Source organism: Littorina saxatilis, linkage group LG12 (genome assembly GCF_037325665.1).
Source record: "Littorina saxatilis isolate snail1 linkage group LG12, US_GU_Lsax_2.0, whole genome shotgun sequence".
In the NCBI taxonomy this organism is placed as follows: domain Eukaryota; kingdom Metazoa; phylum Mollusca; class Gastropoda; order Littorinimorpha; family Littorinidae; genus Littorina; species Littorina saxatilis.
In genome coordinates this window covers 39191766-39217629 of record NC_090256.1, presented here as the reverse complement: position 1 = coordinate 39217629, position 25864 = coordinate 39191766, and the positions used below count along the sequence as shown (strand labels likewise).

The 25864-nt window shown below is 40.7% G+C and overlaps 2 protein-coding genes across 22 annotated transcripts in view; one reads left to right on the top strand and one right to left on the bottom strand.

The window, feature by feature from the left end:
• LOC138981909 (uncharacterized) overlaps window positions 1-25864 on the top strand; it is a 46298-nt gene that overhangs the window by 5106 nt on the left and 15328 nt on the right. The window lies entirely within an intron of this gene.
• LOC138981903 (uncharacterized) overlaps window positions 1-25864 on the bottom strand; it is a 236166-nt gene that overhangs the window by 207679 nt on the left and 2623 nt on the right. For 19 of the 21 annotated variants that reach the window (XR_011460731.1, XM_070355064.1, XM_070355053.1 and 16 more), the window contains exons 2-3: window positions 23626-24511; window positions 22655-22813 (exon numbers count right to left, since the gene is read on the bottom strand). Coding sequence is in view for 20 of the 21 variants with exons in the window: in XM_070355064.1 (XP_070211165.1) it covers window positions 22655-22813; window positions 23626-24481 (1015 nt within the window). In the remaining variant the exon portion in view is untranslated. Of the gene's footprint in view, window positions 1-13429; window positions 14952-16852; window positions 18395-22654; window positions 22814-23625; window positions 24512-25864 lie in introns of those variants that run through there. The other 2 variants (XM_070355055.1, XM_070355047.1) reach the window with 2 other exon arrangements.

Sequence of the window (25864 nt, the reverse complement as noted above, 5' to 3'; positions counted from 1 at the left end):
ACACGCACGCACGCACAGACAGACAAAAGTTAGCATCGCATAGGCTACACTTACGTGAGCCAAAAATCACAAGAGAAACGGGTGCTTGAGTGTAGAACATACAAAAGGGTAAATTCAAAAATGCAGTTCAAGCTTCAAGTGCAATGTGTGCTTTTCCTCGATAGGCAGGATCCATGTCGAATATGTCTGCGCAGATTTGTCTCACAAGAAAAGGATGCAAAGCACTTTTGACAAGTGTGGGCCTTAATGTTTTTATGTTTATTTGTGTGGTCTTTGAAACCCTCTCTTCTTCCAAACCCCTTTCCACATAATTCACAAACATAGGGGTACTTCTTTAGGTGCACTATATCAACGTGTTCTTTCAGTCCGCCCGCAGAAGCAAAGGAGGCTTCACACAATTCACACAGAAAAAATCTTAGCGTGCTCTTCCTGTCCGAAGTCTTTTTTGAGCTCAGTGTAGAACGAAAGCACAGTTTCCTTCTATCAACGGGGTTTGAAGGCAGACTTTCCGTGCGATCGATTACAACTTGGAAGTGAAGTGCATCCGAGGAGGGTGGGGTGCCCCCGGTTCTGTACGAGTTATGTGTGATCCCATGTGAACCTGGAAGCACATAATTTAAGTCTCATCACTTCTCTAATCAAATACAATGACTGGAATCAATACAAAGCAAAAACGAACCGTACTTCGACAACAACAAAAAGAGAAAAAAGCCCTTAACAACACTTTCTTTCTTTATTTGGTGTTTAACGTCGTTTTCAACCGTTCAAGGTTATATCGCGACGGCCTTAACAACACTGATAGTGATACAAAGAACAGTCTATAAAAAGACCAAGACATACTAAGTTCAGGCCTTCATATTTTTGCAAACACCACCACGAATATGTCTCCTAGCATCAGATTTGAAAGTAAATCGTTTGGGACAGTACATGCACTGGTGCGCCTTGATCCCGCTGTGCATGTTCATGTGGTCCGTGTACCGCGAAGAAGTAAATATTCCTTTTGCACAGATGCTGCAGGTAAAAGGAAAATTCTTCAGGTGAATGCGATTGGTGTGTGCTTTTTGTCCAGCCGCCGACATGAATGAGGCATCACAATACGTGCAGGGGTACGCTTGTGGCGGTTTCTTGGCAGAAGGTGCCTTTCGTTCCACCGGTTCATCGCGAGGAGTCTTCGAGACTGCAGCTCTTGCACGGGCGGGTGAACCTGAAGCAGGCGAATCTGCCTGCTCACCGCCGTGGCCTTTCAACTCAGGGTGATCTCCCGGGGATCGAGAACGAGAATAACGGGACTGATAACTGGTAGCTGAAGCTGGCATGTGTCCTACGTCAGCCCACGTGGGGTGGACCCAGATCAGACCTGGAAAACACACACGATATCATCACTTGTCTGCCCAAAAGTAGGTCACAAAGGATGTCGGGATTCATTCAAGCCAATCATGAGCAAGCAAGAGATGAGGTAGTATAGCGTATGGGGAAAACCTTCAAGATCAATACAGCATGAACAAGCCGTAGGACAAAGACTTCCAACCAACATACCAAGACCTGCAATCATCAATCATGAGCTAGCAAGAGATGAGATGGTATAGGGTATGGGGGAAAACCTCCATGATCAACACAGCCTGAACAAGCCGTGCAGCAGAGTAAGACAAAGAGTTCCAACCAATATACCAAGACCTGCAATCCCCAATCATGAGCTAGCAAGAGATGAGATGGTACACTGAATGGGGAAAACCTTCATGATCAATACTGCATGAAAAATCCATGCAGCAGGGTAAGACAAAGACTGCCAATCATAATACCAAGACCTGCAACCATCAACCAAGACTTACATATCAGCCAAGCAAAATGACCGTGCCAACGAATGTCAGCTGTAAGTCTTTGCAGCTTAGGGACAATGCATCACAATGTCAAAGTGATGTCAGTAAAATCAGGAGCACTTTGACCAAATCAAAGCAAGATACAGAGAGGCCGCAGAAGCACAAAAGGGCCCCCCTACTCCTTTTCCATCTAGTGACAATCATAAGTCAAAATGAAAAATTAAATTTTGTAAAATGTGTAAGTTCAACCATCAAGTGAATGAAGACTTCAAAGACGCTTGAAATTCGTAATTGCATATTCCGTCGCGAAGGTGCTTTCTGAGGTTAGTCCTAAAAGAGAATGCTTTGTAACATTTGGGGCATTTGTGTGCCTTGATCTTATTGTGGATGTTGACATGGTCAGTGTAGCCTTCTTTCCGTGTGAAACCTTTCCTGCATATGGGGCAAACGAACTTGTAACTCTGCAAGTGATTGGCGTCCTTATGTTCTTTCAGCTTTGCTCTTGATTCGAACGTCTGGTGGCATATTTCGCAACGATAAGCCAAGAGCTGACAATTCCGATTCTGAGAATATATCCACTCTGGTTCTCTGCTTTTCCCCGACTCGTATTCGCGTCTCCTGTTGGGCCGAGCATTCCGCAGAGTCAAATCTGGACCCAAAGTGGGTCTTGGAAAGCCTTCTTCATACTCGGGTGATTGTGTGTACAAGTTATCTGAAGCTTGGTTGGTCTGATCTTCTCCCCCTTGACGTGGATAGCTCCATTCCCGCCCTGGAAAACAGGGAGTACTTTGTCAGTGGTAGGGAACCCGTTGGTGTTTATTACCCAATTATTGAAAGGGAGGTCTCTAACTTTGAGGTTTGGTCAAATGTGCATGCATCTTTCTAATTATTAAAAGGCAGGCCGCTAACTGCGAGTTTTCGTAAACTGTGCATGCATCTGTCTAATTATTAAAATGTAAGCAACAACCGCGAGTTTTCGTAAAATGTGCATGCATCTTTCTGTTATTTGCTAATTTATTTGTACTTCCTATTTCTGGCTTACTTTATAAAACTAAGCTGGCGTGATCAAGACATGACGGAGTACACTATATTCCCTGTAAGGTCGTCTTTGCCGTCTGATTTCTCTTATCCGATTTCTCTCTCTCTCTCTCTCTCTCTCTCTCTCACACACACACACACACACACACACACACACACACACACACACACACACACACACACACACACACACACACACACACACACACACACACTGTGAGCGAGACGTCCACAAAACGGATCGTTTAAAAATGTTTATTAAAGTAAACAGATATTTCAAAACCGTTTTTCAGATGCATTTCAATGCAAAAGTTTAACACAAATAAAATAGGAAAAGAACCGAATAACAGTCTTACTATACATTACAGCACAGTGGACATATGCAAAAAGTTAAGAATTTCACGTGCTGATTAATGACTTCGTAAGTTTGAAAAGCAGCGTCAGAGAGCCAGGAAATCTGATCACGAGCCAGTTACTCTGCTGCAAACACCATCACTGATGTGCTGCCTCAGGTTCGTCTTAAACGTGAACTGACGGCCACAATACTGACACCGATGGGACCGAATCCCGTTATGCATGTTCATGTGGTCTTGAAATCTCTCCCTGGTATTGAAACCTTGGCCACAAACTGTGCAGGAGTAAGAGTACATCTTATAGTGAACGGTGTTGATGTGAACTTTTAGATTATGCTGCGTGGAGAAGGTAGTATTACAAAGGAAGCACACAGTGCTTTGGGCTTTTAAGTCACCGTCAACCCTACCCCCACCGCTGCCAGGCACGCTAGGTTCGTTAGCCGAATACGAAGCTGCAGAGGGGACTTGAGCTGCCTGATTGTAGGACTGAGGTTTTCTGGTCGCTGGCGAGTGAAAGATGTTCGCTAAACAACCGTTGTTTGATTGTGATTTTGCCGGCGTCCATGCTGGCCCTGGAAGTACAACAGATTCAACGGTCACCCTGACTTCTATTCACGGACACATCTTTGTAATCACCACCCCAAATAGACTCTCAAACACACAAAAACAAACTACCTCACCAAATGCAATAATCATTCAAGAAAAAAAAATGCAATGATTTAACCAATCGAAAAACAGCAACAACAAAACTCGACAAAAAGATATGAAAATCTTTTTTTTCAACTTCTTTCCATTTTGAATTTAATAAAAGTTTGGTCCCTTTTTTAAAAGCTCGGTGAACTTTTTCCGAATTAAAACTGGGAAAAAATCCAAACCATTTAACAATGATTCTTGACTTGCAGGTGTGATAGACTGCAATGATCCAGTCACCTATGCATTATTCATGTAAGGTGTTAACAATCTCAAAAAGCTCATCCTCAACGGAGCTAATCCTTCAATCTGCCTTGTGGTATATGCGTATATGTCTTGTGTACCGCTCTTTTAGGGTAAACCCTTTGCCACAAAATTCGCATTGGTAAGGGAATTTCCTCAAGTGAACAGTGTTGGTATGCCTTCTCAGGCCACTGGCAGAAGCGAAGGTTGCTTCACACAGTTCACATAACAAAAATTGTGGAGATGTCACTGCAACTGGAGCCTCCGAGGACCCGGGCACAAGATGACTTTGAAGTTCACTTCCCGAACCTAGATTAAGTGTCCCTGAATCCACATGTTCCTGTTTAAACACGTTCTTTGCATTTCCTGCAAGACTGTCAAGTGATGCCGTTGGCGAGGATGCCAACCACAACTGCTCCATACCGTTTGTCGATCCGTGTGAGCCAGAGGTTTCAGAGCCAGTTGGTTGGAACTTCCTGAGTCCTGGAAACACAGGGAACTGTGTTATTTTCCCCATCGTCCCCAACCAACCAACAGAATAAAAACAAAATGCACATACACACACAAACGACAGCCACAAGCGATATGTCTAATTAACCATAAAGTTCCCCAAGGGAAAAAGGGAGACCCTTCTTGGCCGGTTTGTATTTTTGTTCCCCTGTCAAGAATATGGATCGACCTTTCAAACGGATTCAGTCTCAAGCGTGTTTCAGTTTCTTCTTGCTGCTAACACGGTAAAGATGGAAGATCTTGAACAGCAGGGACATTTGTGAGCCTAATATTGTTGTGCATGTTCGTATGGTAAAGGCAATACATTTTCATAGCAAACCCTTTCCCACAAACTTAGCAAAAGAATCTGTACATCTTCAAGTGAACCATGTTTACGTGTGTTTTAAAACAAATGGCACTAAGCTTATGAAAGACCAAATGACACATTTTGCAAGCGAACACTCTCGTTCCCCACAGCTGTGAGGAATCTTGGCTGGCAGCAATTGCAAGCAAAAGCAAAAAGATCTACACTATGATCCACTACTGATTTGGGGTTCTGTCTTTGTGTATCTGGTACTAAATCCAAGAATGCCTGGTCTTTTGCAAGGAAGACTCTGCAAAGAGGTTTGGAGATTTTTTTCGAAATGAATCAGTGATCACAGAGAGCTTGGGTTGAATACAACCCGTGGTCATCCCATGGAGAGTCTGAAAACATTTTAAGCACACACTTTGTGTCACACCTGAAGTATCTCTTATTATGCAGTTCAAACAGAGCACAAGAAAATGCAAAGCAGAAGATAGCACTTCATTCCGTGATTAAACGCATTCACACAATTTTGGTTTTGGTTTGTTTTGTTTTGGTCTCTTATTCCATTGGCTTAGATTAAATTTAAGGTGCTACTTTTGGTGTTGCGTTTTCTGAATTCTGGCACATTTTCCCCCGAAGATGTGAACGGAGATTAGTCTTGAAGGAAAATGACCTGTTACAATGAGGGCAATGGTGAGCCTGGACATTGTTGTGCATGTTCATGTGGTCGCTGTAATGTTCTTTAACACTGAATCTGGCATTGCACAGTGCACAAGCAAAGCGGTACTTGTTCAAGTGAATGGTATTTCTGTGAGTTCGCAGTCCTGACAGCGAAGCAAACTTGATATTACACTGATCACACTGGAATTTTTTTGACGCACTGTTGCGTGTTGGGGTCCTGCCATCTGAAGAGCAAATCCCTGCTCCGTACTTTGCTCTAACAGCCTGATGCGCTACGTTATGAGGTGCAACTTGACTGGATCTGCGTTGGATCGCCATTCCTTCGCTTGGAATTCCCAAAAATAACCCTGGAACACAATAAACTGCCCATCATATATGACCAATCATAAGATGTTAGCTACTTATCCAAACCGTTCATCACCTGTCATTGTTAGTATCACATGTGCGCTTCAAGGGGAAAAATTGAGTTGCACAACCTCAAGTATAAATGTATTGTGTCAACAATCTCAATAAGCACATCCTCAACGTCGCTAATCCCTCAATCATCCTCGTGGTATGCGCATATGTGTTTCATGTACTGCTTTTTTAGGGAAAATCCTTTGCCACAAAATTCGCAAGGATAAGGGAATTTATTCAAGTAAACAGTTTTACTATGCCTCCTCAGGCCACTGGCAGAACCGAAGGTTGCTTCACACTGATCACAAAAAAATTTGGGAGGTGAAGACAACCCGTGGTCATCCCATGGAGAGTCTGGAAAAATGTTAAGCACACACTTTGTGTCACACCTGAAGTATCTCTTATTATGCAGTTCAAACGGAGCACAAGAAAATGCAAAGCAGAAGATAGCACTTCATTCCGTGATTAAACGCATTCACACAATTGTAGTTTGTTTGTTTTGTTTTCGTCTCTTATTCCCTTGGCTTAGATTAAATTCAAGGTGCTATTTTTGGTGTTGTGTTTTCTGAATTCTGGCACATTTTCCCCCGAAGATGTGAACGGAGATTAGTCTTAAAGGAAAATGACCTGTTACAATGAGGGCAATGGTGAGCCTGGACATTGTTGTGCATGTTCATGTGGTCGCTGTAATGTTCTTTACCAATGAATCTGGCATTGCACAGTGCACAGACAAAGCGGTACTTGTTCAAGTGAATGGTATTTCTGTGATATCTCAGTCCTGACACTGAAGCAAACTTGATGTTACACTGATCGCACTCGAATATTTTGGGCGCACTGTTGCGTGTTGGGGTCCTGCCATCTGAAGAGCAAATCCCTGCTCCGTACTTTGCTCTAACAGCCTGATGCGCTACGTTATGAGGTGCAACTTGACTGGATCTGCGTTGGATCGCCATTCCTTCGCTTGGAATTCCCAAAAATAACCCTGGAACACAATAAACTGCCCATCATATATGACCAATCATAAGATGTTAGCTACTTATCCAAACCATCCATCACCTGTCATTATTTAAGTCTCACATGTGCGCTTCAAGGGGAACAGTTGAGTTGCACAACCTCAAGTATAAATATATAGTGTTAACAATCTCAAAAAGCACTTCCTCAACGTAGCTAATCCCTCAATCATCCTCATGGTATGCTCGTATGTGCTTCATGTACCGCTTTTTTAGGGAAAATCCTTTGCCACAAAATTCGCATGGATAAGGGAATTTATTCAAGTGAACAGTTTTGGTATGCCTCCTTAGGCCACTGGCAGAACCGAAAGTTGCTTCACACTGATCACACAAAAACAATTGGGGAGGTGTCACTGGAACTGGAGGTTTCAAGGACCTGGGCACAAGATGACTTTGAAGTTCACTTCCCAGACCCAGATGAAGTGTTCCTGAATCCAAGTGTTCTTGCTTCACACTGTTTGTTGAGTCGTGCGAGTTGGAAGTTTCAGGGCCAATTGGGATGAACTTCCAGAATCCTGGAAACACAGGGAACTGTGTTATTTTCCCCATCGTCTGTGATTCAGTATAACATGCAAAACCAACCAAACGAATAAAAACTAAATGCGCACACACAACTACGACAACCACATTAAAATTAGAAATATAATTAACAAAATAATGGAAGACCGTTCTTGGCCGGTTTGTTTTTTGGTTCCCGAGTCAAGAATATTGATCATCTTGTCAAACTGATTCAGTCTCAAGAGTGTTTCAAATCATTTTCTTCTTGCTGCAAACACCGCAGCGAAGATGCCTTCGAAGATGGGTTTTAAAGGTGAAGGATCTCAAACATTTGGGACATGTGTGAGGCTTAACATTGTTGTGCATGTTCATATGGTCAAGGCAATGCTCTTTCACCGTAAACCCTTTTCCGCAAATTTCACAAAAGAATCTGTACATTTTCAAGTGAACATTGTTTACGTGTGTTTTAAGGGCGCTAGCCTTCTGAAAGACCGAATGACACATTTCGCAACCGAACACTCTCGTTCCTGATAGTTGTGAGGAATCTTGGCTGGCAACAACTGCTGCTAAGATTGTATTTCCACTATAGCACTGATTTTGGGGTTCCGTCTTCGTGTATCTGGTACTACATCCAAGAATGCCTGGTCTCTTCCAAGGAACACTCCGCAAAGAGGTTTGGAGATTTTTTCCAGAAGAAGCACAGAGAGTTTGGGTTGAATACAATCCGTGGTCAGCCCATGGCGAGTCTGGAAAAATGTTAAACACAAACTTTGTGTCACACCTGAAGTATCTCTTATACAGTTCACATTGAACTAAAAATAAAGCAAAGCAGAAGACATGACTTAATTCTGTGATGAAACACACCAGGCATTCTCACAACTGTGGTTTATTTTGTTTTCGTCTTTTATTTCTTTGTCTTTGGAATTTCAAACAATAGCCCTAGAAACACCATAAACTGCCCTCCATATATTACCAACAAATCTGATTGTTAACAACTTATCTGAATTGTTCATCGTCTGTCATTGTGTTAGTCTCACATGTGCCCCTTTGCTCAAACACAGCACGGTAACACTCACTCAGTCACTGTCTTCCAAAAAATGGACCAAGCAAACTCAAACTGAAAGTAACAACTTCTACCCTTACAATTGTTTTGTTTGTGTAACTAGAAACCAAAATTCCATAAAATAAGCTCATTTGCAAAGGGATTCAAAATCAGTTTCGTTTTCCCGTAATGTATTTCCCAGAAATCAAGAACAAAAATTCTTGAGCACCACCAAGAATCAGCTTGACACACTTTTATCTACTTCTCTTCACTGGGACAAATATAGCCAACTATAATTATACCCATTACCAAATAATTGTGTCCATAAGAATTGCACAGAAAAATACAATAATGCATGTTGTTTTTCAAATACATCAAATAGAAATATTTCGAACAAACTGTCACATGTCATGTTAAAGAAGAGAGAATAAAAATTAAAAAGCCAAAACGAGACAGCAAAGAAAAGAGGGTGGAAGTGTTAGAACAGAGATTGACCGACCATTCAGTCGCTGTGTTTCTGCCATAAGACGTGTGTTCCAGCATTATAATTCACAAGAAAATGTGCTCTACACCTGAGCTTGGCTAAAGACACACCTAGTCATATGATGAAGGAGGCTGGTTTTATATTGATACTGCTTGTTGCAACCTGAACACTTGTATGGGTAGATGTTCTTGTGTTTGTTCATGTGGCCATCATACGTGTCCCTCAAGGTGAAGCCTTTGTCACATATGTCGCAGACAAACCTCATTTTGTTGAAGTGCACTCGGTTTACGTGTTCCCTACGGCCATTAGCAGAAGCGAAAGAAGCATCACATAAATCACACAGAAGGATTTGAGACTTAGTGTGTCGTGTTCCTTTATCAAGTTCTTTGGTGGCATATGTACCAGTTGACTGCCTGGGTGCAGCCGTTGTCAACATTTCGCTGTGATGACCTTCTGCCTTTAATGACGACACGGGAAGATACCGGGTTAATGCATAACTGCTGATCGGCTGCTCTGTCTCCCGTGATCCTGGAAAGATTGAGTTGGGATGTCTACAGTAATGGTGGGCTATCGATTGTAATGCTATTGCTAGTTAAAAAAAAACCGGTCTTACATAGCTTCCCTTCAGTCTATAGTATAAATCACTTGAGACCCTTAAAATAATGTTCAAAATCGAACTGCTAATTACCAACAACCACCTCTGTGCAGTTACAATAGTTCCTGTTATTATTCCTTGCAATGCCATCTCACCCAATACCAGCAAAAACAGATCAGTAAAGGCCATGTTTTCGTAACTAAAATGCTTTATTATATCATAAGTGTCACAAAATGTTCAAAGCCGCTATTCAAACAAACCAAACCAAAGCAGTAATCAAGAGGGAAAACAATTTTCAGTGAAAAAGCAGGCCCTCAAAACAAAACTTTTATCACATAAAAGTAAGCATAATGAAACTGAAACGTTTCCTGGTACAGTAAGCTATGGCCTGACACTGACACATCACTCAACATGTACTCTTAAAGGCACAGTGAAAACTATTCTGCTAACTATCCGAGACCTGGCCTGGCTTTTACATCGGATAAGACCATCTCACCACTTGGTCACACACTATATGTCAACATCCTGACTGCTTGGAGTTGCGAATTTGAATTTTATATGAATCAATATCTGAAAAAGCCAGAAGGGGCTCTCATAAAAAAATTCCACTGTGCAGAGCATCCAGGCCGTTCATTTTTTGCATGTGACCAAGCAGGGGGTTGCCTTATCGCATGTAAAAAGCCTGGCCAGATCCGAGATGGTGATCCGAACCGTTTACACAGCAAAAAGCGTGACTTTAAGCTGCACTTTGTAAAACTTCACTGCTTTGAGACTGTCGACAGTACCCAATATTGACGGACTGTGTGCTGTTGAGACAGTGATATCAAAATCGAGACAGGAGGTCGAGATTTTGATATCACTGTCAAAACAGATCAATAGCAGAAGATATCATCACACAGTCAGTCAATGTTAGATATATTGCTAATTCTCTGGACATTTTGTATTTACTGTAAAGAAATTACAAAAGTATTTGTCTCAGTTTTGGCTGTTCCATATCCCTCCCTCTGATTATTATTTCTTTTTGTTCACTCTTTTCTTGTACTTTTCAGTATTTAAAAATGTCTTTTCTTTCAAAAAGTCTTTAGTCACTTGCTCAACTAAATTCTGGGATCATTACATTTTCATATTATATATTTGTTTTTAAATTTAGGTGTTTTTGTTTTTGAAGTGGGGAAGCAATAAAGAGGTAGTCGATATCAAAACTGATATCGACGGAAATGTCGTCGATATCACTTTTACAATGAGCTCAGTTTTGCCCAATTGACCAATTGAAATCCACGTAACATATGAAATAGCAATATTAATAGTTATACCAGTAGTAGTTCATATATATATAGTCTTATTCTAACACACTTCTGATGACAATCACCCTGTTTTCTTCCCACACTTTCCAGTTCGGATATGCATATTTAGACTTGTTTTGTAGGGGTACCCCTTGAAACAATACGGGCATTTGTACGCTTTCAAATTGTAATGCACATTCATGTGACCTTCAAAGTTCTCCACTTTCGTGAACCCTTTACCACAAATATTGCACCAATAGGGAACAATGTTGAGATGAACACGGTTTCGGTGGCTTTTCAGTCCACTGTCTGAAGCAAAGGAGGCTTCACAAAAATCACACAGTAAGATCTTCGAACTCTTCCCAGAGATGTTACACAGAGGTCTTGCTGTTACTTGCTGCCCTGGTTGTCGCCAGCTTTCACCAACTTCATTCTTGTCAGTGTGCAACGATGGCATGCCGATACACACTTTAAGGGGGGAATAGTCTTGAGGCTTACATCTGTCTTGATTGCTCTCAACAGTCTGGCGATACTCAGCAACATGTTGGCCTCTGCCTGCTGATCCTGGAAAAACACAGGAGTTGACATGTGAACTTCCCTCCATCCACAAACACCTGGAATCCAACCACTACCATCCACTACTTGAGCGAATGACCTAGTCATCTCTAGCTCTCTGGCAACCCCTTTTCAGTGAAACTGCAAAACCGCAATAACAAACCACCGTGAAAGAAACTTCCAGAATACCAAACCAACAGACGATGTACATTTCCTTGTGAACTGAAGCTCATTTCTGTCGGTTCTTGGCACAAGAACGATTCATATGCAACCTGAGACTAGTTTTGTATGCATACTCTTTGGGACAGTAAGGGCACTTGTACGCTTTGACATTATTATGCACATTGATGTGTCCTTCGTAGTGTTCTTTGAAAGTGAATGTCTTTCCACAAATACGACACTCATACGGCTGCCTAAATCCTCTGTGCAGGTATGTTTCCATATTTTCAGAAGAGAACATCTGAGCACGGCGGCCTTCAGTAATCAAATGTTCTGGTTGTGAAGAATCGCCAAGCAGAGCACTGTGATATGATGTGTGAAAAGTGGAGACTGCTGCATTTACACTGGCTGGCGAATGGAAGGTTGCAGGATCACACCAGTTCTGCCCTGGAAATATACACGTAGACGCTTTTGGATGCTGACTGCAGTTTGCATCTTTATTCTGTTACAGGCTAAGTAACAGTAGAGTACTCCTACATGTATACTTAGTTGAACTGCCTGTTTTTAACGTATTCCTGCTCTCATCAATAGTAACATAGAGGGTGTAGGGGATTGACTGTGCCCCTACCACAGCAGAGCAGACTCCCACATGTATTATACTTAATTGCCTATCTTTTACTCTATTCCATCACTAACTAATAGTAAAACCAACAGAAAGCTTTTTTTTTTTGGGGGGGGGGGGGGGGGGGGGGGGGGGGAGTTAGCACCTCCATGTCCTGTATTTGAGGGACATAATGCCATAAGTGAAAACAGCCAAGCCTGGCTCTGCATATGCCATGTCAAATAAAGTCTTGCAAATGAAAATGCAACTAGAACAATGAACCCACAAAGGTGTCTGCTCCATCCAGGTACACGCAGTGTCATCAAATACCAACTCACATTTGGTTTCTTCTGTTTCCAACTGCACAACACGTGCCTATGCAAAACACACACAACCACACACACACTTGCAACCCATGCGAAACATTGCATTTCCGTTTGGCAGATGCTAGCATCTTGTCAGCAAAAAATAAATCTCATTTTTCAGTTATGATAATTGATTAACCGATTTTCATGTGTGCATTCTGATGAGAGGAAATAAAATAACAAGGATTGTGTGAGAAAAGAGACAGTAACATCTAAACTAAAACATGAACAAAAACACACAGAACGAAAGACTATGGTTTCAGGTTTAATATTACCAAGGAAATTGTCACAGTTACTTCTTGTTATGCAGGTAACAACAACCCATCAAAACTCAAGCAAACAGCTACTTGCACATTATCTTTTTTATATACAGCACCAACTGCAGTAACCCTTAAAGGGAGTTAGGCATACATACTGAAGTAGTGAATAAAACTCATTTTGTCCTGGACCAGTTCCGTAGAAACTTCTTTCTAACATGACTATACTTCAAGTCACAAACAGTTTTATCTCAAGTCTCTGTACTCGCAAACACCTCTTGATTATCTTGCTTGCCAAATATTGTAATAACCATGGATTCATTTCTAAATCATAATTTACCTTTCGACTGCAAAAGGAGAAACAGCAGCAACAAAAACCACACGCATCCAAAGCATTGCACAACTTAATAGATAATCCCATGCTTTTTCTTCTGGTGCACCACAAGATTGTGTCTTGAGTTATACTGCAAACCACACTCATCACATTTAAACATGTTACCAGTGTGGAGGCGCATGTGTCGCTTTAAACTGTCGCTTCGGTCAACACTATAGTCACACACTTCACACTTGAAACCCTTAATGGTATTTTCAAAAGGTGCTGACACCTTCTCTGTGAAGTAAGGACTTCTCAAACCCCCAGAAAATGACACAACCAGCTGATTTTCCTCTTCCTCTAGATTGTCCCTCAACTGGCCTTGGTCAGGCAAGCCTGGAAGGAAACAAAAACAGCCATAAAAAAACTGTGTCCCTAGTCAGTCCTATATCTTTGTTGACTTCCTGACCAAAGGAATGTCCTACAATTTGAACACTGATTGTAATGCACTCAATAACACTAGTTGGTGAAGCCAAGAGTGAAGAAAAGGAAAACTCTGCTCTATGAAAACAAAGCTTGCCTATGTCAGTATGTGTCATGTCAGTGAGTGTTCTCCATCATGTAAGCCTGCCCGAATTGCAATGCTGACTCGCAGTCATATGCATGTAACATCTCTCGTCGTGATATAACCTTCGTGGTTGAAAACGACGTTAAACACCAAATAAAGAAAGAAAGATGTAACATCTCAAACCAGTGTATCAAACTAATTAAAATTAAAAAAGAAAAAAATATCACAATGAATGCCAGATTTATCTACAAAAATATATAATTTCAAAACATTTAAAACATTCCCACCAATTGTAAGAAATTCACAGAAATCACAAAAGTGAAGCTTGTTTTTCATTCAAGACAGACGTAACATTCTTCGGCAATATGACCAGACATTGAACAAGCCATAACCCTTACAACAGTTCAAGCGCAGCATGTGAAATATATGATGAGATACGTTCTGTTACATCACAACCCATCATTTGCTATCCGTCAAACCTACCAAATGGTTTGGTTCATCAAGTAACCCCAGATGATATGGACACGCATGGAAATGAGCGTGTTTATCTATCAAATATCAGCCTCCATTGTGTACAGATTCTTTATTGCAAGTGATCCAACATCAAATAATTCAATGGCTCAATTTTCATCCTTAACTCTGATAGATGGCAGATTATTACTGCCTAGGGTGACTGTTTCTCCACTATCTGTGTCAAGAACACATTTGCTAATGAAACTGCTATCGCAAGACATTCGATTAGCCTGTCTATAATCATATCCATGTGGTAAGTTCTGCTCATAACCATGTTTCAGCACCTTGTGTTGTTGAAGTTTATACTTGCAGTTGTAATCCGAATCACACCTATCGCACCGAAACTTGTTACCGGTGTGGCACCGCAAATGACGATTCAGATTGTACAGCCGCGAGTTGGCGTAATCACACAGTGGGCATTTGAACATTTTCTTCACTCTAACTTCACTAGTAGTGTGACTTTCAAGAGGAGCAATGGTAAATGGCCCGAAACTGCCGCCACCTAGGTTTACTTGTCCTGACGCAAGACCTGCACATTTACTATTCAAGTTGGTACACTTGGATGCCAGTAGCACGTTCTGGCTTTCATGAGGCCAATTATTTGATCTCGAACTCAAAGTGGTCTTTGAACCAGAAACGGTGCCACCGACTACAAGCTCTCTGACAGCAAGGCTGTCTCTTGTCCGCTGCTCATCTGAAAGTGAAACAGACATACTTTGTGATTGATCAAGTCTGGTCTTCACAAATAATGGAGGCAGCTTATAATATGGCCCAACTACATGTAGTAGAATTATTGGTTAGTTAAAAAAAGAGGTATGGTTCGTTGTGCAATATTCAAACACCCCTAATTTATAACTCGGCAGCTAAAAAATCTCCAAACCGCCAAAACATTTTTTAAACATGACAGAAGACTGAGCGCAAAAACTGAGTGAGCAACCATTAAAACTACATTCAAACTAAAGGCAACACCCAGATCTGTCTCTCTAGTCTCTAAAAATCATGTATAAGTACCATCAAAACGCTCAACACAAGAGAAACTGGCTACAGAAAAAGTTCCCCTCCAACACCAAGAGTAAAAGCTCAGAACTCAGACACTAACCGACTGTAGACAGTGTAGTACTTTCAGAACCAAAAATGCCATCATCAGTGATAAAAACATCTCCACCTAACCAGGTCTTTGGAAAGATTCACAAACTTAGATCCAACGTCAACCATGACTGAACACAGAGTCCAAAACTCCGGGAGTACCATGAATGCTGTCAAACCCCACACTGTGTTTTTGCTCCTTATGCTTTTGCATGCCATATCTACAAACGAACTGTGCCCCACAGATATCACACTGGTGCATCTGACCTGTGTGCCTACGCATATGACGTTTGAAGTTGTCAAGACGTGGCACAGAGTAGTCACAAATTGTGCAAGTGTATCTCTTCTGCTGGTCATTTGTAAATGAGGGCTGTGGTTCCACAAACTGAGAATGGCTTAAGAGTGTACTTAGCTGTCTGCCAATCTGACCACTTTCCAAGACCACATCTGAAAAAGGAAACAGAACTTTCCTTCAGTCCTCAGAAGAATTGAACTTGAGACAACTAACTTCAAAATTTGGAAAGCTTCTACCATACTCTGCTTACCTGAAAAACTAATATGCAAATTAATAAAATTCCTGCAATCCCCAAATTTTCCGGCAGCCATCAAAAACTTGCACTACTTTCTTTAATGCCATGTTTTTTCAACTTGTGTTTCTGAAGGTAGTATCTGCAGTTCAGCTGAACATGACAAATTTCACACTGAAACATCTGTCCGGTGTGCCGGCGCATGTGCCTTCTGTAGTTGTCCACACGAGCAGTACAGTATTCGCAGTGGTCACACGCATACAGTTTTGAATGATCAGACGTTTTGCCTATAGCCCCTTGACGTGCCAAAGTGCCTACAGAAGTGTTGGGAACTTGAAGACAATGTCCATTGTCAAAATTGGCCCACACTAGACCTGCAAGGAAACCAAACAGGCTTTCAATGTCTGAACAAGTTAGCAACCACAGTTAACTTTTTGTTCCATGTCAGCAAACCCTCACACCACCCTAAGCTCTGGAGAAATACTTGTTAGAAACTTTACACAACACTGCATTTGTCGAGAAATACTTGTTAAAAACTGTGAACCTTTCGCACAATACTGCATTTATCCTCACACAAACAACACCTGCAAACTACCAACACATTGTTTACAACCAGTACATGTACAACCAAAGTTTTGTTGCTGATGCGTTTCGACAATCTCAAAAAAAGTATCACTGCCCATTGTGAAGGGTCATGTCAGTTCTTCTCCCATGTTTAGTTTTCTCGTGTAATCGCAGCATGTATTTGGAATTGTACTTAAGCCCACAGACGTGGCAGCCAAACAACTGCCCTGTGTGGCATCGGAGATGTCTTTTGTAGCTGTCCAAGCGAGATAACACTCTGTCACACATGCTACACTGGTATGTCCGTCTGGGAGTGTCTAAACTTAAGGAGGTGAAATACTGGAGTTCAGGAGCATGAATTGGTAGGCTGTTCAACTGACTGTTGGTCAAGGAAAAATCTGCAAGCAAAACGAACAGTCTTTCAGTTTCAGAGGATCACTACTTTAGTTTGACGTCTTTGAAGTAAGATACAGACTAGTCATCACCTCTTCCTTGGTCACACTTATTACTATCTTATTTTCATTATTTGCATGGAATATTTCTTCTCCAGTACAGTGACGCCTATACTTTCGGCTTCCCATGTGAAAAATGTCGGGATACATGCACAGACAGATTTGCAACAATGTTTCAATCGAAAGCATGTGTGAAATTGATAATTCAAAAAGAAATTAATTCACACACAAAATCCAGAAACATTTCTCTTGTGAGTATATTTCTTGCTGTCTCACACAAACACCACAGAGTGTACTAGTCAATTCTACATAGTACATACACACAACGCCTCATCATGAATAAACAATGCTCCACAAACCTTCCAGCATAGCAACAGCCACAATGAATTTCAGAGCTTATTCAAATCATACAGAAAAAAATACAAGTATCTCTCCGCATTTTTTTTTTTTTACTTACATGTTCAGAAAATAGAGTTTATTAATATCATGTGAGTATCCGTGCCATGACTAACTAACCAATCAAGTCTGAATCACTCAAGTCTCTGTACCTTACCTATTCAGAAACGGCAAATGCATGCACATTCACAGTGAATATAAAGGTCTCCACAGGAGTAAGTACATGTCTCTATTCACGCAAACAATGTTATAGTTCCCACAGAAATGTAGAACCTAATCCAAATTGGATTGTTCGTTGCTTATTTTTGAATGTCCATCGGACTTCCCATCCTCTTGCTCTTGTGCACATGTGTCAAAGGACACAGAGTCAATCCAAGAAGAGCTTTCCACTGTGCTCGAGTTTGTGTCAGAAGTATTGCCTGCCATTCCAGATTCCATCTCTGGACGACTGCTCATCATACCAGAGGCTTGAATATGTCCAACTGTACTAGCATCTACACCAGGGATATGTCCACCAGAAGGGTGATCTATGCCAGAAGCACTGTCCGCAGAGTTGGAGCCTAGTCCAGGGGCATTGTCTGAAAAGCCAAAAGAAAACTGCTGCATGATGTTGGACACATCCACACCCGCAGCTGAACTTAAAGATCGCCTCATCCTTTTCCTCTCTTTGTCCTTCTCTTTAATTTCAGACTTTTTGATCTCCGACAATGTGGCCCGATACGCCTTTTTGGCCACTCTTCTCTTCTCCTTCTCAATTGCTCTCTTATAGTAGTCTAAAGTTAGTCCTCCTTTGTGTTCTAATAACTGTCTGTAGCCTGCGCTCATCAGGTCAAGTCTTTCTTCCGTTTTCAGTTCCTCCTCTTTAATGCTGACACCCTTCTTGCGTTTGTCATCCCTATAAAGAGCAAATGCCCTTTGCAAAGCCATATGGCTACTGCTGTATCCTGGTTTGGGGCAGTGGAAAGACAAGTGAGAACCAGGCGCCCCTGGCAGGACACTGTTCTGTGTGGAGTGATCAGGAAGACCATGAGTTCGAGCAAGGGGCAGTCCAGGGGCTCCCAGGGACCCAAATGCTGACAGGGAGTTGACAAAACTCTGCACCCCAGAGATACCTGGAGAGAGAAAACACTCTTCAGAATTGCTTGTCAACTCCCAGTGAACCCAAGAACCTACACTTAACCAGTATTGAGGACATCAAGAGCATGTCCAAAAGACTCAGAAACAACCAGCTCAACCGAAAACATGCAAAAGAAGTTTAAAAATAAAATGAGTCATGTTTTCATATCAAAAGCAACTTGCCAGTTCTACTATTGTACTAATTGAACCTTTCAAATCACCTATGCAACATCTCCCCTTAGTCACCACCTGACAAACCAATATCTCCTCTCCCACCCTATAACTCAGCATCGTATGCCAAATCATTCACTGCCAAAACTAAAACAGTATTTACCTGACTGAATGCTAAAAATCATTCAAAGACAAAAGAACATCACACAATCGTATATCCTATATGTGTTACGTTTGATAAAATAATCTATCCACCTCAAAACGTTCCAAAAAACATGCAATCCCCCCAGGTATAAACGATATTTCTCAGGTCAAATGTTGGAACATGCCATTTTTTCAGAACAGGGAGCCAGCGTATGCATATCAGCCTGATCAACAAAACAGTTTGCACCGAGTAAAACAACGCCAAGTAATATCACTTAATTCTACCTTACTATTACGTTCTTGCAACATAATCGGAATTGAATAACAAAGCATCGCACACATACACACACAAACTCAAGTTTTGAAGACTGAATGCAATCAGTTTGTGTTTATTCCATGAAACTGACTCAGACTTCCTTCAATGTGCAACACAAGTCAGAGCAGAAAAGACAGGCTTGTACAAGAAAAAGATCAACACCAGAAGACCAGACATTTGCATTTCACTTGCTAACAACCAAATGTTCAACATTTCATTACATCAGGAAGTCATTGCACCAACAATGAAACCAGTGAAAGTTACTGAAACATGGCAACACCTAATTTTTTCACGGAAAAAAACAAAGAAAACGGTCAAGGCATACAAAACTCAGTTCTTGTTATGTTTAGCTAACATGGTGTTGGGAATCAGTGAAAGTGCACAGCCAGTATTTGTTTTATTGTTTGCAAAACGTAAGCACCAGTTGCTACATAGATTCAAAGTCAGAAATCAAGAACCCATCAACCAACCATACAGGTTCACAGCATAAAAAAGCTATGTTCTTCCAAACGCAAATTTTTTCTACATTCCTCCTCTCTATAATCCAGTGTAAGTGTAACCAGCTTGGCACACTCCTATGATCTTCTTGAAACAGTTGTGTGATGCGTGCAGTAGTGAATTCAATAATACAATGTACAACTATAAAAAGAATCAAAACAAAGACAAAAAGACTAAGCAATGGCAGATGTGTACAAACATGAATCTCAAGATACACAAGAAACCAGTGTTTCTGACTATGGCCACTTCATGAGTGTGTCTGCTGTTCTAATCTTGCTTTGCTAAACTAGTGGAAAGCCTAAGTTGATGCAACTACCTCTTACAGAAAACTTGTGACTCCTTTGTAATTCACTAATTGATCACATTTATAAATCAGAATATCATCAGCTTCCACAAAGTGCATAACAGCAATGCTCTAAGAAACCACTCCATAGTTCTTGTGGCAAATTCATTACACCCTACTAAAATCAGCAAAGGTCCTAACTAACATGAGTTTTCAAATCGGAATTACTTACAGAAAGTGTCCATTTGGATAAACAAGGGGGAAGGGGAAGCAGTTTCTCTTATACTTGTAATTCATGTCTGCTAAAGAAAATGCAAACAAGCATAACTGACATGGACAGAGACAGAACAAACTTTCTGAGGTGAGAACATAAGGGTTCTTCTCCAAAATGCATATTTCCTTAAATTGCACCTCAGCTTGATTAAAAATTCCATTATGTCCTGATATTGATAAATTAGGAGAAAACCGAATTTTCTTAAGTCAAACTCAATTGTTTCTCAAATTCTAAAACCTCTGCCTCACAAGGAAACTTCCTACAACCTTGTCAACAATTACCAAAATATACCCACTTGCAATGCTAACCATTACAAAAGATCGTTTCTGCTCCTCTCTTTGATCAGAAAATGACTTATTTCACTTTCATGTCCTTGAAAATTTGAGAAGTTTAAGTTGACTACAGCTCACTCAGCCTAGGTAACAATATATCTGATATGTATCAAACATAAAATAATATAAAAGTCTTCCCTAGAACTTACAGTTGATTTCTTTTCCTACAATCTCTTTGTTCATGTGCAAAAATAAAAATTAAACACACACAAAGATTGACACTGCTTCTGTCACAAGCTATTAGTATTACGCAAGTGAAGATCAAAACTCAACAAATTGCAAGGTTCCTCAATTCTAATGCCTAAGGAAAATGGCCTCCAATTCCAGTACATGTACACTATAGACTATAGTAAAAACATGCAAGCATGTTTAAAAAAAAAAGCTTGTGAGGAATAAATTTGCAAAGACAAATCTACACCATCAGACAGTCTAAAAATACTTGTTCATCAGCATACTGAGTCGTATGCCTTGAATTCTTAAAAGCCAGACTGTTGGTTGTTTATTTGATTTGTGTGTCTTGTTCTTATTGTGTGCATTCAAAGATAAAACTACTTTCACTGCGTCATAACTGACTAAAACTATATACAGAATACAATTTCGCAGAAGCTACCTTTGGGGGACCAAAACAGCATAACTGTTCACAAGAGTAAATTCAGACTTTACTAAACACTAAATTTACACTAACTTCTAGAATAACAATGCATAATTTGGCAAGGGTACCCTTATGCTCTCTCACTCAAACAAAGAAAAGCCTCAACCTGGTCAGGAACTCTGCTACTGTATAAATTAAAATAGGATGCTCACATGAAGTCCTGAAAAAATCATCTTGACTTGGCAATTTTCAAAATAATGACTATTACTAGAGAGTCTCCTTCATAGCAAGTCTGGACATTCACGCATAGCAAAGCATCTGCTTGCACTTCAAAACAAAGGACATGGTCCTGCTCTCCCAAGTACAACTTTTCATCCAGCCCTTCTTTGATTTTTCTTTAAATTTAGCAACATTTCAGAGTGTCTTATTTAAAGAGAAGTTTGACAACCGAAGGAATGCTGAATCCCATGAGAAAAGAAGTAAAATCTTTCAAGTTAGTGCATTGATTTGAATTATTCCCTCTTGTTCTCCCCTTTTCTTGCACCAGGAGATGCTCTTTTTATCCGTATTTTGTGAATTACTGATTCTTTGAGCAATTAGTTAATTAGAGGTAAAACTATAACTTTGGATTATTGAGATTAGTTTTATTGCAATGAGTGATTTCCGGTAAGTTCTATCAGAATTTAAGAACCTGCTTGTAATTCTTGTAACATACTTGGGAAAAATGTTGACCAGTGTTGGAGAATCTCTAGTAGTAGTACCGTTGTCTCAATTTTAAACTTTACAGAACATTGTAATAACAAGAAAAGCAAATGCTCATACGACTGACCTTCATTTATAACACTAACAAGAAACAAATCACCTGCTGCTCAAGCTCTTTAAATGTCCAAGAAAATGGAAAATGGAAATTTACCTTGTTTTTATAAGGACAGTAAAATCTGGAGTCTTGACTTGAACTACTTCCTACTTTCTGACTAAACCATGACCCCACACACTGTAACCTTGAAATTTGACAAGGATCAACCAAAGTGATCAAATTCAAAATCATTGATAAAAGTGACCCTGTTGTGACCCCAAAAAAGGTAAACAAGACTCAGGTCATGTCTGGAGATCATAAAACCACGACTGTAAAGTTTCAAAGATTTTGCTTTGCAACGTTCAAGCAAACAGTACATTTTCTTTATTCCTTGAAATTTCACAAAGATCAACCAGGCTTGCATCATATTTAAAAGTAATCAAACCCTAAGAGTGTGAATTTCCAAAGCTTCAGCTTTAAAATTGATTTTTTTTTAAAATTGATTACCTCCCTTTTTCTTTACCTCAATATATTACACGATACTTAAGGGCCTACCAGATTTGTCTCTTGTCTAGAGGTCATTAAACCCTAGTAGAAATGTGCGCAGTTTCAAGGCTCTAGCTTGAATGACATTGAAGAGAACCTCAATGCTTAAGTTTTTTCTTCTACGGACAGTCGACCTAACACTGCTCATTACTAAGATTCTCCTGATTACATGGGCGATTTCACGTTTCCTGCTCAACCATTTCACTTTTCTTATCACCCCCATTATCGTTGGGGGCATAACCAAAAAGGTAGCAGAGTTCCTGCCGAAGGCTAAAAGAGTTTTTTTAAAAGTGATGATTCCTACCTCTCATTCCGGAGGGTCCAGGCTGCGGCTGTGAGGTAGATGGCCCTAAACTGCCTGGTTGAAACTGCTGGTCATGTGCACTGGGAACGTATGTTGCTGATGCTGAACTGCCGTGTAGTGCAACAGGATACAAGGAGGGGTCAGGCATGCCTTCTGAGGCTGAAAATAAAATAAAACAGGATGCACACAAAACATTTATAGTCAGGTGATGACTTTAGTGTCTGTACGCGTAACAAAAAAAAAGTCCAATGATAACTACTTTTCAATGACACGACAGACAAGCATGAAGCAACCTGAATAGCTTCAGCCAGAACTACTCTGTTTAAATATCATGCAGATATGATATTCTTTGTCATGAGTATGTTTATTCCCCTTTGAGATCTGCTTCACTTCATGACAGTTGACACCTGTTTCTCATGACAGTTGACACCTTCCGTTTCTCTTGAAAAATAATAAGGCAAACAAGAGATACTTCTGAACTTCCATTGAACATGTCTGCTTTAGCAGTAGCATGCATGACTCCTTAAAACCATATTATTGTAAGCAAGCTTAAACTGTATAAAAGCATGCTCACTCTGACCCCCAAACGGTAAGTGTTTGAATGGTACAAAATTGTACAATCTGTAGGTCATATGAACTCTGGAACTTTCAAAAAAAATTGATATCCGCCAAGTGGTTAAAAACAAAAGTGTACACTTGTTTGGAGTTGTTACCCTAGATATTTTGCCATATTATCCCAGACCATATTCCACTCACATTTGACAACTAAACAATGCAGCAAAAATGAATTCCATACTTGGAGTCTACTATCTCTAAACAGTAAAAAAAAAAAAAAAAAAAAAAAAAAAAAAAAAATGAACAGTGGGAAGAGTCCACACAGATTCTCTCTTTCTGCTCAAGCTTTTCTCATCTTTTCATACCATGCACTTAAAGTTAAACTCAGATGATCGTAAGCATACTGCAAATTTTACCTCTTCGATGCGGGCCTCCAACAAACTGCTGACCAGAGTTTTCAAATTCGCATGCCGACCGCTCCCCTTCCATATACTCTTCTTTGATAAATGTCACTTCAAGGTCACCATCACTTTCATCGTCTCTCTCGGGCAAGTCTGGGTTACTCTGATCGTCCACCGGTTCTAACACACTCCCCGCCAAATTTACACCAATGTCAGCAGCATTGTCACTAGTAAAATTTGCAGTCTGTGGAAGCATTGTCTGAGACATGTTATCATCAGAAGTCCTTAGATGTCTGAGAGACTGTTTTGAGTCTACAGGACTTGAGGAAGTTGGGGGAAACGCAGAGTCAGAAGATGTATGTGAAATGGAGTCATGATGAGATGAGACTTTGGATGGACGGACTTCACTACCACTGTCATCAGATGCTTTCCTTTTGGCAGTACTTTGATAGGAATGAGGTGAACCTGAGTCTTTGGTATTGCTTTGCCGTGATCGTTCTCGGGAACCAGACAATGCTGAGCTAATACTGGATAGTGCAGAGGATACTCTGCCTGACTCTCCTGAGTCTGTGGGCTGTCTACTTTGCACATTTTGGTTCCCAGCCTGAGCGTTCTTGACTGGTACCTCTTGCTCAGACTTTGGTTCTGCATGGAAGCTGTGACTGATGAACAGTGTCGAGTTCTCTGCATTTTTGCACACTTTCTCTTTCAGAATATAGTCAAGGGAATTTTCCTTATCAACACTGAGGTTGATGTGACCAATAATTTCAATGCCAGTTTGGAAGTCCAGGTACCCATGGCACAGCGTCTGTACAGACTTGATCAAGGCATTGATGAACTTGGCAGCAGCTTCCTCACCCATCTTTTCCATGATTTGTTTCACTGAGGGTCAGCAGCAGTTCTGAAAACAGAACATGTAATTGAGTTAACAAATCCAATTAGGCTAACACTACAGTAACACAACCCCCCAACGTATGCTCACAAAAATAAATCAAGCAATGCCAGCTGGAGGGACAATGAGCCACAGTATCGTGACCAATAATGTGATACAATTTGTGTGCAGCCTTTCAGGCAGAGGACAGAGTCAGATGCATTGTCAAGCCTCACAATCATAAACATTAAATTAAATACTGCAAATTTAGCATTTCACTAGAATGACTTCTGGTACCTTTGAAAAGTGCATCTCACTTTGGACTACACAGTCCGGATGATGTGGGTTGTGTACGACCCATACTTTAGTGGGTTGTGTACGAGGGATTGAACGTAAAAAGTATGGGTCTTGCTCTTACGAAACCCACGCCATCCGAATAGGGATAAACTCTTTTTAGTCTTTACCGCCTATTTGCACAGTATGGGTTGTACACGACCCACGTCATCCAAATAGGGAGAAACATTGAAAATCCTTTTTTTGTTTCATTTGGGTTGCCCACAACACACATCATCCCGACTGTCCGGTTCAAATTACGTCATTGTTTATTTACAAAGATAATTCTTCAAAAAGTGGTCGATGGGAGCATCCTTTTCCAATAGTTTAGTACTTTCACTCTCATTCACAATGGTTTTTTTAATAACACTAACAGGTGAAGTGCGTTCAGATTTCCCCTGCTTTCACTTTCAGATTCGATATAGCTGAGACTGGAATGTTCTTTCCTGGTCAAATTAAAGAAGTACACTTATTTAAGGGAGAAAGGCATGGCAGTTAAGCGAAGCGAAGGAAATTCAATTTCTTCCAAACCGTGCACGGAGTGGTTACATCCCTTGAAGTTGAATAAGAAGAAGGATTTTAGGATGCAGCAAATTTCCAAGTTTAATTTTCAAATAAAAAGTCTTGGTTGAACAAAGTTGATCCTATCCTATGATTGTTAAAGGCCGAGGTCCAACAGACCAAAATACCCACGGGTATAGGCGGAGCCTATTTTCAGTGACCGACAGGTTTCAAGTTACCTAGTCTGGTAGATGCAGTGGCCAAGGCATTCCGCTTGATTAAACAAGCCAACAGCAGACTGCATACCTCGCCTTGGTGTGTGTGCCTTTCTTGTGAACCTCTGTAAAGTCCCGTTATGTGTGTGTGTGTGTGTGCGTGAGGTATTCACCTTTTTTTCTGACGGTTATTTGGAAGCATTATTAGTTGCAATAATTTATTCACACTAGCAATAAATCCTCTGAATGCAGATTACACGCACACACATACGCCGTTGCATGCGCGCGCGCATTTGTACACTTGTGCAATACAACTGAGCACATGGTGAAAGTT